The 13,577-nt window shown below is 46.1% G+C and overlaps 1 protein-coding gene across 1 annotated transcript in view; it reads right to left on the bottom strand.

The window, feature by feature from the left end:
* The window catches only part of PAPPA2 (pappalysin 2), a 95,751-nt gene that overhangs the window by 36,434 nt on the left and 45,740 nt on the right, over window positions 1–13,577 (bottom strand). Inside the window, exons 10-13 of the mRNA XM_074908293.1 lie at window positions 13,380–13,570; window positions 12,053–12,190; window positions 8,515–8,650; window positions 8,053–8,272 (exon numbers count right to left, since the gene is read on the bottom strand). Coding sequence (XP_074764394.1) covers window positions 8,053–8,272; window positions 8,515–8,650; window positions 12,053–12,190; window positions 13,380–13,570 — 685 coding nt within the window. The remainder of the gene's footprint in view (window positions 1–8,052; window positions 8,273–8,514; window positions 8,651–12,052; window positions 12,191–13,379; window positions 13,571–13,577) is intronic.

The following is a 13,577-nucleotide window of genomic DNA, read 5'->3' on the forward strand; positions in this document are numbered from 1 at the left end:
AGCTGGTGGGCACGGGAGGGAACCACAAAGGAGAACAAGAAGAAAGGGGCTGTTTCTTCAATGCAGACCTGTTTATGAAGTGCGAAATGGTTTCAGGGCAGCTGCTGCAAATTCTTTCACTAGCTTATATTTCCATTTGCTTCCTTTTTAAAGAATTTGTTTTATGAGCACAGCGTTTGTCAGGTCATTAGCTTCTGAGGGCATCTGGTACCAATTGTAGCCCTCTCCCCTCCCCTCCCGCAGTCACCTTCTTCGGCAGTTGTTTTGCTCCCTGGCTGTGCCCCCGGTGCAAGCACGCACACATGCTCCCGTCCCCGACTCCACCTCCCAGTGACGGAGCTGCTCTCCTAAACTTCCTCATGTGCATGTCTCTGCACATGCATGTGCAAAAGGGGCTGAACTTCTCTTGTTTCCAGCCTTGCTCTTGCATTCCATCCTCTTCCTTACCAGCCACTGGCATGCAGGGAGATGCAGCTTGTGTGCAGCATCCTACCTACCATGGTGCTTGGTACTACATCAACACACCACCACAACAAAGTCCTTACCCCTGGGTGCCTCCAGGCACATGGAGGTCATCTAGCCAAATCACAGACCACATATTGGGAAACAGCGCTGGGAGATGAGTGGTGGGTTCACCAAGCAGCCATAAGCTACAGGGCAGTTGGGTGGCCACACCAGGACCCCAAGACACCTAACTTATCTGCTCATGATGTGTTGAGGTGCGGAGTGTGTGCTCATTGCAGCATGAGTTCAGGGAGGGGTGGTGGCACCATCTGGACACATCCAGCCAGGCCAAGTGCTTGGTTGGAGCAGCTCTGCTGGTGCTGGTGGAGTGACAGCTCATTGTCTGGGACAGCCTTGGCAGTCGGGACAACACTGATATTAAATGACAAGTAACAAAGCTCTGATCCTTTTCAACACTACTGGGCACATCTTGGTTTTCCACCAGTTTGGAAATGTAACTGGCAATGCTGGTATAAAGTGGATTGAGAGATCAGCAAGTTTCTTAATCCATTCTGATATATGCAAAATGTTATATAGGTTAATTATACATAAGGGATTGATAATTTTAGGCCAGAATATCAAAATCTTTCTTTTTATATAACCACATGTGTATATTAATTCACATAGATATATTTTAGAAATAATCGCTGTTTTCTCATTGACTAACAACCCCCATCCCACAAATACCCAGTAAGCTTTATTTTGGAAAGGGTCCAGGACCTATCGACTCAAGTTCTGAGAAGCTGTTCTCATCCTATACGTAGCTTTTAAGTCTGATGCTTCTATTCCAGACCCGAAGAGGGGTTCACATCATTGAAACCTGTCTGATTTTCTCAAATATACCACTTAGCTTAAAAAAATATTCATCATCTCTACCTACAAACTTTGCCTTGATTACTTCCTTTATCATTATCAGCATCGCCATAACTATCACTGCAATACTCAGGGCCAGGACACCCTTGAGCCTGATGGAGTACAAGTGCAGGATGAAAAAAAAAAATGTATGTGGCCTGGCCCCATCATGATCCACAAGCCTTACCAGGGTTCGCGTAAAGTGATGGAATAAATCACTGCTCCCAGACACTGGAACACTAACGAAGGCTGGACAAGGAAATTGTGCAGTTAGCCCAGTTCTGATCTCAGCATGAAGGAGCTCTTTCTCCTTTTGATGATAAATGAAATTCCCGTATCACAGCTGCAAACTCCTGACTTTTGCCCATTTTTGATTCAGGCTGTATAAGATGTGGGATGAGCCAATTTTTTTTTTTTTTCTGTATGAAACATCCAAAAAAAATTTCCATTTTTATCCCAGCATCTTTTGAAGCTCAAACTAATGATTTGTCAACAACATTTTTATAAAATACCAAGGTTTTTCTCCTAACTTATCCCACATCAGCACCAGCCTGCATGATTTTCTGGGCTCACCAAGTCCCCTAACTAATACATCAAATAAAGTTTCAGATCTGGAAATTTGTGAAATTCTGCCTAGCAATGGCCCTAACTGCTCTGAAATGATAAGAGCTTTGTTTTGAAATGTGACTGATCCCATAAACTAGAGCAAAACTTTTCCTTTGGGATCCTATGCCAGCAATGGAGCACACTGAGCCAGTGGTGGCAACGCTGGTAGAGAGACATCGTTTAGTTATGACAAAACCCAAATTCTAAAAACTTGAAATTTCAGATTTTACAGCAATTATTCCATGGAACCCAGAAAATACTAATGGATTTACCCAAGTCAAACTAAGCTAAGCTAAATACAGTGCAGCTGCCTAAAGTATAATAAATCATCCATAAATTGCTGTAGTATCTACCCAAGCTTTCAACCCAAAGATTGCTGCTAAAACAGCCCTTATCATCAAGGTCCAACTCTAAGAGGGGAAAATTATTATAAAGAGGTTCATCCCATGGTGCAATTTGGGGGGGGGGAGAAGGGGTTATAGGAGATGTTAATAGAAAGGTAAAGGTTTTGGTCAAATTTTCTGAAGTTAAAAGTAGTCATTGCATGTACTCTGATGAAGTCTGGATTGTAGCACAGAACGTCAGTGAGATAAAAGATGTTTACCCCAATGTGGTCTAGCAAAAGAGAATAGCTAGGAAATGAGAAAAGGTGTTTTGGAAACACTTGGGAATTTCTCCCTTCAGGCATGTTTCTTATGAAGGGGAAAAGCCTCACTTTTCCAGTAAATCTGATAGCAACCATCCTTGTGGGAGCAGGCTACGTGTACAGACCCAACGGTGGTGATGCTTCTTGATTATGATCTTCATTAAGGTTGCCATCTCAAGAAAAGATGTTTGCTTCTGTACGTGAGTCCCAAAGAAACTTGGCAAAAAAATAACATCTCTGTGAGTCATCCACTGTCATCTACCTCACAGACAGAGGAAAGGCACCGGTAAGATGTCAAATGACCTGTTGGTCCCTCCATAGCCAAGGAAGGCAAAGGAGCAAGCACAGGTCAATCTTAATACATTTCCAAACAGTTCTTTTTCATGTTTTTCTGTTGTTTGCTACACCAAAGTAGATTTATAGAAACACAAAAAGTGAAGCTGAATGGGATGTCAAGTTTGGTCTAGTCAGCTTCTCAGCCTGAGGCAGGACAGACTGTACCTTTATCACTCCTGAAAGGAGTTGGCCTAACTCCTTCCTGAAGGCAGATGGCCCACCTGCCCATCATGAGGCCAGCATGCAGGTAGGATTTATCAGCCAGTATTCCTCAAGGGTGCATATTCAGCTAGCCTAAACACTACCTTTAACCATATCCAATTCCCCACAGCAACACACTGTACTTCATTTCTGGCACCTCCTGTCTTTTCCAGAGAAATTAACTTCTGATCCACATCTACCAGCAAGACATAAAAGTAGTGGAGGGGTTTCAAAAGGGAGCTTCAAGCAGAAGTCATAGCTGGACTGCAAGACTTATGCTATAAGATTTAAGGAGGAAAAAATATTTATCATGACAGAGAAGATAGTGAGAGAATCTGATCATTCTGTACAGACATATCTACAGAAAAGTAATCTCTGGCAGGAGGCATTTAGACCTTTCTGACAAGGATGGAGCAGAAGCACCAACTTTCAACTTGAAATCAGAGGCAACTTCTCAGCAGAGAGGGTTACTAGATAGAAGAATACTCAGCAGGGGAGATGGTGGACTCATCACCTCCTACAGCCAGTAACATGAAATAAGAGATCCTTCCAAAGGACACATTCAATCCAGTTTCTGCGAAAAAATGCTATTGCCTCTACATGATGTTAGGGAATCCAGGGCAGAACAAGGACAGGCTGGCTGCAGTGGTACACCAAGGCTCTGCAGGCAAACCTCAGGGTCTCCCAGCACTTGTTGCATTCTTCGCTGGATACAGGATGGACAGAAGGCTTTGTGTGGTTCATGTAATGCCCAACAGATAGGAGAACAAGGAATCAAAATCAAGCTTCAGGGTTTCACCAGGAGTTGTGCTGGGGTCAGGAAGGAAACCTGCCTTGCACCTCACACAACTGCTCTATGTTGTGATTCACCTTCCCGCAATGTATCGGGGCTTGGAAATACTTGGAACAAGTTTATCAGACAGGGTGGCCCTTTCCATGAAGTGACACCAAGCACCCTTTTTCTAAGTGTTCAGATGCTGTGACTGACTCAAGATCAAACTGGTGAAAAACTTTTGTGTTGGGAGATATTTTTTTCCAGGTGAGACTGGCTAGTCTCAGGGAAAGACAGAAGATGCCTTGAGCATCCTAAAAAAAACCCCTATACAAAGTATTAAACTCAAGAAGCTGACTAGGCTGCAGAGAGCAAATAGAATGGGGCAGCCCATGAAAATGGTCTCTGCACCTCCAAGGGTTTCACTTTTCACCCTCCAGCTGGACAGTGAAGCCACAGTTGAAGCAAATGATCAAATCCTACAGTACATCCTTGGCCACCACTGACCATCAGCCAGTCAGGGACGCACAAGAGAAGCACCAGAAGTCAACAGGCTTTGATGCCGGAGAAGTCTCAAGGGCAGAGGCAAAGGCTGAGGTGAGCTCATACACCAGGAAAAGTTGTGATCAGGGTCCTAGGCTTGGTTCTTGAGAGGTCTTTTCCTCCAGACCTAGGAGAGAGAATGTGCATGGTGCAGTACAGACACAGCCTGCTCTAATGGGCATTGTGCTGCAGCCAGGAGGCTGCACTTGCCTGGGAGATGCAGGGAACAGGTGTCCAGGCAATATATGCTGTCCTCACAGCAGTCGACGCTCGATGCCGGCTGCACTGCGTGTGCAAGCAGAGCCTGAGCAGACTCTGGTTGGGAGGACAGAGTGGGGATGGAGGTACACCTTGACCTGAGCATTTCTCAGCCCATCGGACATGATCCTGGAATCCCAACATAAGGGTCCATCCCCTTCATGCATGGTCCCTGACCATGGGGCAGCCTAGGCCAGAGGGAAGGAAATGAAACACCAGTATCTCTGCCCAGGGCCCCCACGAATTTTCACACCAGCACAGATGCAGTTCATAAATTGACTGTGCATAGATTTGGTGTCTGGAAGAAAGAAAACAAACCAAATAAAACCTGCTTGGGAAATGGCCCTCTTCTCTTTGCTGAACAAAGTTCAGCAATTGAAAATATGTAAACAATCCCCCCCCTCCATCTGATTTTCTCTCCCTGACATCCACTTTCCATATAAAAGGAATTCAAACTAGACTCCCCTTGATGCATTAAACCCACTTTTGGGGAAGCAAAGGAGGGCACTCACACAGGAAATAAAAACACAATACAGATTGCATTTTGTAACACCTTTCCTGTTAATTTGCCAAGGAATTTCCCAGCACATGCTAACATAAAATAAAACACACTCAAACCAAACTAAAACTAAACATAACAGAGGAGATCAACAATGTTCCCCTGGTTCAGCATATAGCCTGTACACCAAGGAAAACAGGAGGGACTGTGGCTCTGTTTTAAAATACAAAGAAAAAAATGACAGCTGGAGTGAGTTTCCTGGGTGGAAACCCACAAGAAGTCTGATTTCTTCTTGACCTCATAAACCTGTGATTGGGCACAGAAAGCAAAGAGCCCCGAGCTGCTGGCAGAGACAGTGGAGAGGGGTTTCTGGTGACAGTAGCAAGGTGCGAGGGAGGGACACCACGCTGCTTTGCTCAGCAAGTGCTCTCCTAACCTTCAGTGCCTCAAGCGGGTCCGAAAGCAAAAGGCAACTCTTTTTTCAAAACAAGAATGTACTTTTCTAGCATCAAAGGCCTGCTGCATCCTGAGCTGGAGATGGCTGCATTTCATCAGCAAAACCATGATCTCTTTGTTTTCCCCAGCCTGCAAAGCACTTTGAGATCCTTCAAGATGAATGACACTACAGAAATACCAAGCCATCATATATTTATTATTTTGGCAACACGCATTTCTAAGCTGAAGTCAGAAACCTTTTTTCTTTGTTGCTTTTGTTAATATGCCTTTCTTGGGTTATTTTAGGAAAGCACTCACATGCACATACTGTGCATGAGTCTGGGTGTGTGTATGGTCAGCTCAATTCTGTACAGGAATAACACAGATGATTTGTGATCTTTTACAGTCAAATGTCTCAAAACTTCTTAAGATTTCATATTCCTGGATTTTTGTAGAGAATTTTTTCCCCAGACTCCACCTGCCTTATATGAAATAGATTATTAGCCCTTAAAAATAAAAATACTTCTGTACATTAGTTTTGGAGATTAAATAGATTTGTAAAATATAATAAGTGGGGGATACTTGGATGTTTTGTGACTTAGTGGCAGTTCCTTTATTATTAGTGAGGCTACTGGAGGCTTTAAGCCTAACCCCCCCTCTAAATATTCAACACTTTTGTCCAGAAAAGAAAGACTATAAATAGCATTTCCTACTCTGAAAACTCTGGGGATCTGATTTCTTCTGAGTGTTTGCTAAGGGCATATATGTAACCTGCAATTCAGCATACCACAGCTAAGCCAAGGCCATGGGAAGCCTGCGGGACAGCAGTGAGAGGAGGAGAAGACACGAGGATCCTGCTGGGTCCTGCTGCGCCCACGCAAAGGGGACAGCATGCAGCTCTGTGCACTTTGGTGATACGGGAACTGGCTTGTGCTTCAGCTATAATGAGACTTTTAAGAGAAAACCATCTATTTTCTTCTCCGTTTGTCCCTATATGAGCTTCTCCTCATCCATAGGCAATGCTTAGCTGTGTCTGGTCAATCTATTCTTCCTTGCAGTCACTTCTGAGGGGGAGGGGGAAGCTCTCAAGCAATAAGAGTGCAAAATTATTTTAAAGGATGAGAAAATGTAATTGAAAAACCACATCAGTTGGCTGGGGTCTTAGAGGCATGTGTGTACATAGTTGTAATGGCTACCAGGAGGAAACAGACTGCATTTCAGGTGGACGCTGATCCTTTAATGTAAGGCTGAGAATAATATTTATATGCTGACTCACTGAGATTTATGTTTCTGTATAAATCACACATGACTTAAAAAAAAAAAAAGTAAAAAGCAACAGCAGAATATTCACAGCTTCCAGAACTCTACATAAATCAGTTGTATCATGATCCCCCAAGCTTTTAAACAAACACACACACACTTCTTATTAGGAATGTTTGTCCATCCAGGGCCATCAACAGAAGAAAAATGACAGTAGCAGTGATGCAATGACCCTAGCCAAAGCCCTTTACTCTTAATGCCCCCACAACTCCAGCAAAGCTTGGACCCAAAATCAGTATTTGCAGTGGTGTGGTTTGAGTAACTGGCTGAACCAGAGCTCTGGATCAGCATGCTTTTAACTTTAGGGAGCCTGGGATCCAAAAGCAAAGCCAGACTTGGCAGGTCTGGCTGTTGTCAGCTCTACTACCCCTCTAGGACAGAGCTGAGCACCATCATTCCATTCTTCCTTGGGTCTGCGCCTCTGCTCAGCATGCTCTTTCTGCTTGTTTGTCTATTTTGGACAACAGTCCCTTTGCATACAGCAGGACCTGCTCAGAGAGCAGTGCCCATTCTGTAAACGACGCCTCTCGTTTGCTGCTTTATGAAGACAGGCAGAGGCCTGTGAGTGCTGGACATCAATAAATAAAAGTGCCCTTGCCACTATTATTGTTATCGCTGCATTACGATGGGGGCAGCCTGAGACTTGGTGAGGAGCCTGGGATAGATGGGGAGCCAGCACAGACAGCAGCAGCAGCAGCAGAGGAGGAGGAGGACGATGACAATGACAGTTTCATCCCCACCTCCTGCAGTGTGGGGAAGACTGGATTGGATGGACATGGAGCCTCTCAAACAGCTTCAGCAGCAATGCTCAGCAAGAACTCAGCAGAAGGAGCTTGGCTTTCCCACCATAGAACAGTCTTTTAATGCAGTGTTGTGCAGATGCACGGGCTCCACACAAAATCTATTTTCCTGCCTTCTCCCCTCACAGTGAGATAAGCAAATCAAGTCATTACACTGGATTTTCTAACAACACCTCAAAAACCACTCTGAGTAGACAAAAACTCCAGAGGTAAAGCACAAAGCCCCAGAGGAGAGAGGTATTCTGAGTGCCTGCTGGAAAGAACCCCAAAGAGACCATACCTGTAGCACTGATGGCTGTGTCCCTCCTTGTGTTGCAGGAGGCACATGGTGGGGTCAGAGAAGCCAGGCTGAGCTGAGGTCCGCAAGGCCACAGCTGCAATGCCCACCAGTGGGGAGGAGAAGTTGAGCAGCACTGAAGCAGCACGGTGGTGTAGGACCTCTTGGCCATGGGTCACGTTGATGACAAGGGGGTTGTGCTGGCATGACAGCTCATACATCCCTGCAAGACGGGGCAAAGAAAGAAGCTACTAGCTCAGCTCCAGGGTTGTTTTCTCTGCTTTCAATTTACCTCTTCTGCTCCCCCACACATCCCAACAGACCAGCTTGAGAAGCAGAAGATGCTGCAAGGGGGAATAGGGGATAGCAGCACCCAATTCAGTGAGACAGCGTGGCAATGGTGGGGGATCCTGATGTCTCTGCTGGGACAACAGAGACTGGTACTACAGCCCATAGGTTGCTCACCCAAAGAGCGGTTCAGCCCATCTATGTAACTCAGTTGGACATTGACCCTTGGCTTGCGCTGGTTGCTTGGGATGGTGCCATCGGAGGCCAGGAAGACCAGGAGGGAGGTGGGCACTGCGGGTCTCTCAAAACACACCTAGGCAGGAGGACAAGAGAGACCCTGAGATCATGCATACCAAATACAGCCTTTCTGATCCCATATATGCAAGAGGGAGAGAAAGAGTGAGTGCGGTGAGAACACAGAAGCAGGGTTAGGGGGTCAGAGACTTCAGATGTGCAGGGCAGCAGATGGATGGAAAGAGAGAAAGGAGGGAAGGAAAGGTGCAGGAACACAGTCCTTTTTCTCCCAGTTCCCCTTCTCCCTTTCACTAGTCTTCCCCACGTGTATCTGCCCTGCTTTGCCATAAATTTATGGCATCTTCCCAGCTTCCACATTTGCTGCTCTTAAAATTGAGCAACACCCGATTGAGATCTGGATAACTCCTTTTTTTGCCCTTCCTTCATGAGGCTCCGACTCCCACCCTGCACAGTGCTGGCTGGGGAAGCAAGGCATCCAGAGTGCACAGATACCAGCCTTGCTGCCAAAATATTTCCATTAAAAAACAAAACAAAACAAAACCAAAGAATGGCCCCAGTACCTGGAGTGACTGCAAACTGTCTGTCAGTCAACACGTGGAAAGATTTGTGGGAAGAAGCCCTGCCTGCTAGGAGAGCCAACAGCTCCCCACTTGTCTACAGCCCTGAAGGCTACAGGAGGTAACTGGGAAACTCATGGCATCAGTCATGGCAGGACAGATGTTCTTTGGAAATAAGAAGATAGAAATGTTTTTCTCCTCTACCCTGGTACCCCCCCACCTAATGCAGAGATGTGTTTTCATCAAGATCCACCCTATGGAGTGTTTTTATTGCATGCCAGCATAGAGGTAGCCCAGAAAAATCAAGGCAAAAGTGTATTTCAAAGGAGGACAAGTCCCGTCTGGCCAAGCACAGCCCATGGAGCAAACTGGGAGCAGAGGGGACAACCATCTAATTTGTGATGGCAGCCCAGACTTGGGGTGATTCATGCCACACCAGGTATTGCATGCAAGGGAGCAGGAGAAAGCCTTGGGCTTCAGCCTAGAGCTCCCACCCTGCATGGAAGTGCTTGGCCACAAATACCCCACAAGCAAGTCCCTGCTGCTGCCTACACGCTCCTTTAGCCAGGGCTTGCTCTCATGCAGGGCTGGCCTGGTTGCAAGGAGTGGACCAGGAGGCTCAAACATATTTATTCAGTCTATCCTCACTGAGAAAAGTGAGAAAAGTAGGGCAAGAAATGAAAAGAAACAGGAAAGAAAAAAGAGAATAAAGGAAATCAACAAGAAAAGACAGACAGAGAAGAGCCAGCAGTGCTCACCACCTGCTCCAAGGAGCCCCCCAGGACAGAGGTGCAGATGGGAAGCCCCAGGGAGCTGGCTGATTTTAACCCAGCCACATGCTGCCCACTCCCCTCCAAGCATGGTTCCTTCGGGAGAGGAGACATGGTTGGAGAAGTCAGATGTGGCTTTTGCTGGACTACACGGCTTAAGGTGGAGAGTTTAGTCTTTCCCTTCCTACAGCACATCTACTTGGAGGTGAAGGACATTGGCCCCAAGTTACATCAACAGCAGCTGACTTGACTAAAATCCCAATTCTTTTTTTCTTTTTAATATGTATTATGCGCTTGGCCACAGCAGGCTATCTTCTTAATTTTTCTCCCTCCCTCTCCCCGTTTCTGTTTAATTTCCTGCATGTTACACATCGTGACTTGCTTACAAGTGATTTTGATTTCTCTCCTCATCAGATGTGTTAGAAACTGAGAACAAAGCATGGCTGGAGATCTGCAAATCATAACGATTCCCATCTGCAGACAGACCCAAGGCACATGGTAAATGCTTCATTAGGTGGCACAGACATACACATGCCTCTTGCCCCCAGCCCACTTACAGTGTGACCCAGCCTTTCCCTTGCTTATTGGTGCCACTTCTTTAGAAATGCTGTAGGAAGCGATTCCTACCACCCAATGAGTTTAGTGGTGTGGCTCTAACCTGGGTGACACAGGTGCAACAACCTTAAAATGGCCTAACATGGGAATTAGTGGCCATGAAACACCACGCACACGTGGGTACGCATGTGCACAAACAGCACCATTCCTGTCCAGGCAGGCGGGTGTGCTAGGCAAACTGTTAACAAGAAGCTGTCTTTCCTAACTCAATATGTTACCAATCAGGCAACTCTATTAAAAAAGGAAAAAAAGGAAAAAAAGAAAAAGGGCATATTTATTACTAGTCCATAAATAATTTTATGGGCGGAAAATAATAACACTCCTAGAGAGAGCACAGAGAACTAGTAATGAAAGTCTTTAATATAAACATCCATAGAGGAAGGGAACTGACCACAAGCTCCAATAAAACTGGAACACACTTTAACCCCTGGTGAGAAGTGCAAAGCAAGCTTTCATCTAGGTAGGGCAGAGGGGAAGATTGCTGCTTTCTCACTAGCAGTGGAAGAAAGGAGGAACATTTGTCATGGCTACAGACTGAAATCGGAAAGTAGGTTGTGAGCACACAGACAAGGAAGAAAGGAAAAAAAAAAGAGTTAAAGTGAGTTCTGTGGAGAGACAGAGGACCTCAGAGACAATAGTCATGTTTATTGACTCAGGTTTAACAATTCACTAAGTTGTTTGAGCATCTTCAGAAGAGGTCGTCTCTAGAGAAAGCAGAGCAAGGTGCCCCTCAAACTGCAGAGGAAGCAGCACACCAGAGCTCAGCTTTCCAGTAACACCAGGCAACAGCCACAAAACCTCTAAACTGTGTCTGCGGTCAGAAAATCAATGCTGTAAAAATCACATTGGCCTAACCCTCAGTTCTCCTCTGTCCTGCTCCTCTGCCTTCCAGGACAGAGAGGTTTTACCCTTCATGTGTCTTTCCAAATCCCCTGGCCATGGAGGCAACCCCCGAGCGCCCACTGGGCTGCAGGACCAGCAACTTGGGCACAGAAGTGCTTTTTTTCGGTCTGGTGTCACCAGGGTGCAGGAGAACCTGCATGCCACAGATGATTGCTGTGGGCTCAGGATGCTCAGCAGCAACATGGAGTGCTCAGGACCCCTCAGGATGACAGAGTATATCCAGCTGCCCTCTGTTGCTCTTCACAGCCATGAGGAACAGGACTTCAAACACAGCTTGTGACCACCCTTTGTGGGTGTAACAGCACAGCTTGACTGCAGGGAATAGTCAGGAGCAAGTTTTTTCTCAGTCTCAACACATTTCTGTGGGCTTCTGGTTTCGGGCACAGCCTTTCTCCTGGCAATCTGCCCCAGGATGGGTTTGCTGTTCACAGCAGGAATGGGGCAACTACATAAGACCTAGCCACAGGCATTTGGGGTTTACAAAGAGTTCAATAGGATATGAAGTCCTATCTGAGCAGCTTTTAAGACTGCTCTAGCTCCTACAGGACAGAAAAGGATGGGTCTTTATCAAAGACAAGCTGATCATTCTGTGCCTGACCACACACCCTCACTTACCTTGAGCCAAACTCCCTCATCACCCAAGGGCATCTTCTCCTCATCTGGATCCTGAGCATTGTCTTGGCTGGGAGTGCAGGGGAACCAAGCAGCCAGGGAAAGGTCCTTTGGCACATAGTGAAGGTGGGATTTACATACCTGAAAGCAGAGATTTATTTCTTTCTCTCACTTTCCTTGCTTCTTTCTGGATTGAAACAACACCTACAAAACCTCAAGGAAGATTCAACAGACATTGAGAAGGATCCCACGTTGATTCCTAGCATGAACACGATTGGGATGTGGGTTCCTAAGCAGGAGCAACATCTTGCCACCCACACATGTGCACAGGAGGCCTTTGCCATTTTGAGGTGCTGCAAATATGCTTTTAAAGCACCCCATGGTGTCTGTGGGGCTGAGTAAGAAATAATGAGCCAAGCTGTGAGATGGTAGGTAAGACCACAGCCTCCTGATTTTGGCTAGGCTGAGGAGATTCAAAGGTGTGATTCATTTGCTTGAATACCAGTCTTCTGTGCCATTCGATGCCCTGTGGTATCCCAGGCATCCCCACAGGCCTGGCAGACAAAATCTGGGAGATATGTGTGTCATTCTAGTGGAGCAGACACTTGAGCCCAAAGCATCCATTAGACATGTACATCTGGGCAATTTAATCATGCTGTAGGTTTCAAGATTTTTCCTTGTACCAGGTCAATAGAAATGCGTGTAAAAAGAGCCAGATATGACCTCTCTACATATTTCTTGCCCTTCTTCAGCTTGCTAGGAAAGAACATACACACACCACGTTAACACCCATCAGGCAAAATCCTGTTCTAGACCTCCAGGCCCTGCTCCAAAGCCCATATGTAAGATGGGAATTCTCCCATTGATTTTTCCTTGGCTTCAGATCAGAGAGTTGGAGAACAGCACAGATGCTGATGTATAGCATGATTTTATCCTTTCAAGCCCTGACCTTAGAAGGTATTAGGTTTATGGGATATTTTTAAGCCAACAGTGGGACTACTCACATGCTCAAAGTTGTGCATTTAGCTGGTGGGATGGGGGTGTTTAGCAAACTGTATGGTCAGGGGAGCTGCTCCCTGCCTTGATGAAATACCCCTCCAAGTACTGCAGTTCCTGGGCTTAGGGACTACTGAAAGAGGGTTGTGAGAAATGCCCAGGTCTCCTGCTGGCTCCCTGCATAGAAATACAGTGTAATAATCAATGGACACTTCCAGAGCTGCTGTGAAAATTTTCTTTTTGCCTCAGTACACTCTTGCAGCAGTGACTTCCCCAGCTTTACTGCATGGGCTTTGCTAGAAAAGTCTTTTTATTTTGCCATGACTTCACTCACCTTCACAACAGGCTCTCCAGTGACCAAGGAAGCAGGGCAGGCCTCCTCCTGATGGGAAGCATAGGCTTTCACTGCCCACAGATCCACATATCCATCGGGTGTGTACGGACCACAGTCCAGGACACTGCTTGTCTTCTCGAATGGCTCACACACACCATCGCCATCGTGCACATAGCACAGGCTCGGTTCCCCTGCAAG

This window comes from Athene noctua, chromosome 5 (assembly GCF_965140245.1).
Source record: "Athene noctua chromosome 5, bAthNoc1.hap1.1, whole genome shotgun sequence".
In the NCBI taxonomy this organism is placed as follows: Eukaryota; Metazoa; Chordata; class Aves; order Strigiformes; family Strigidae; genus Athene; species Athene noctua.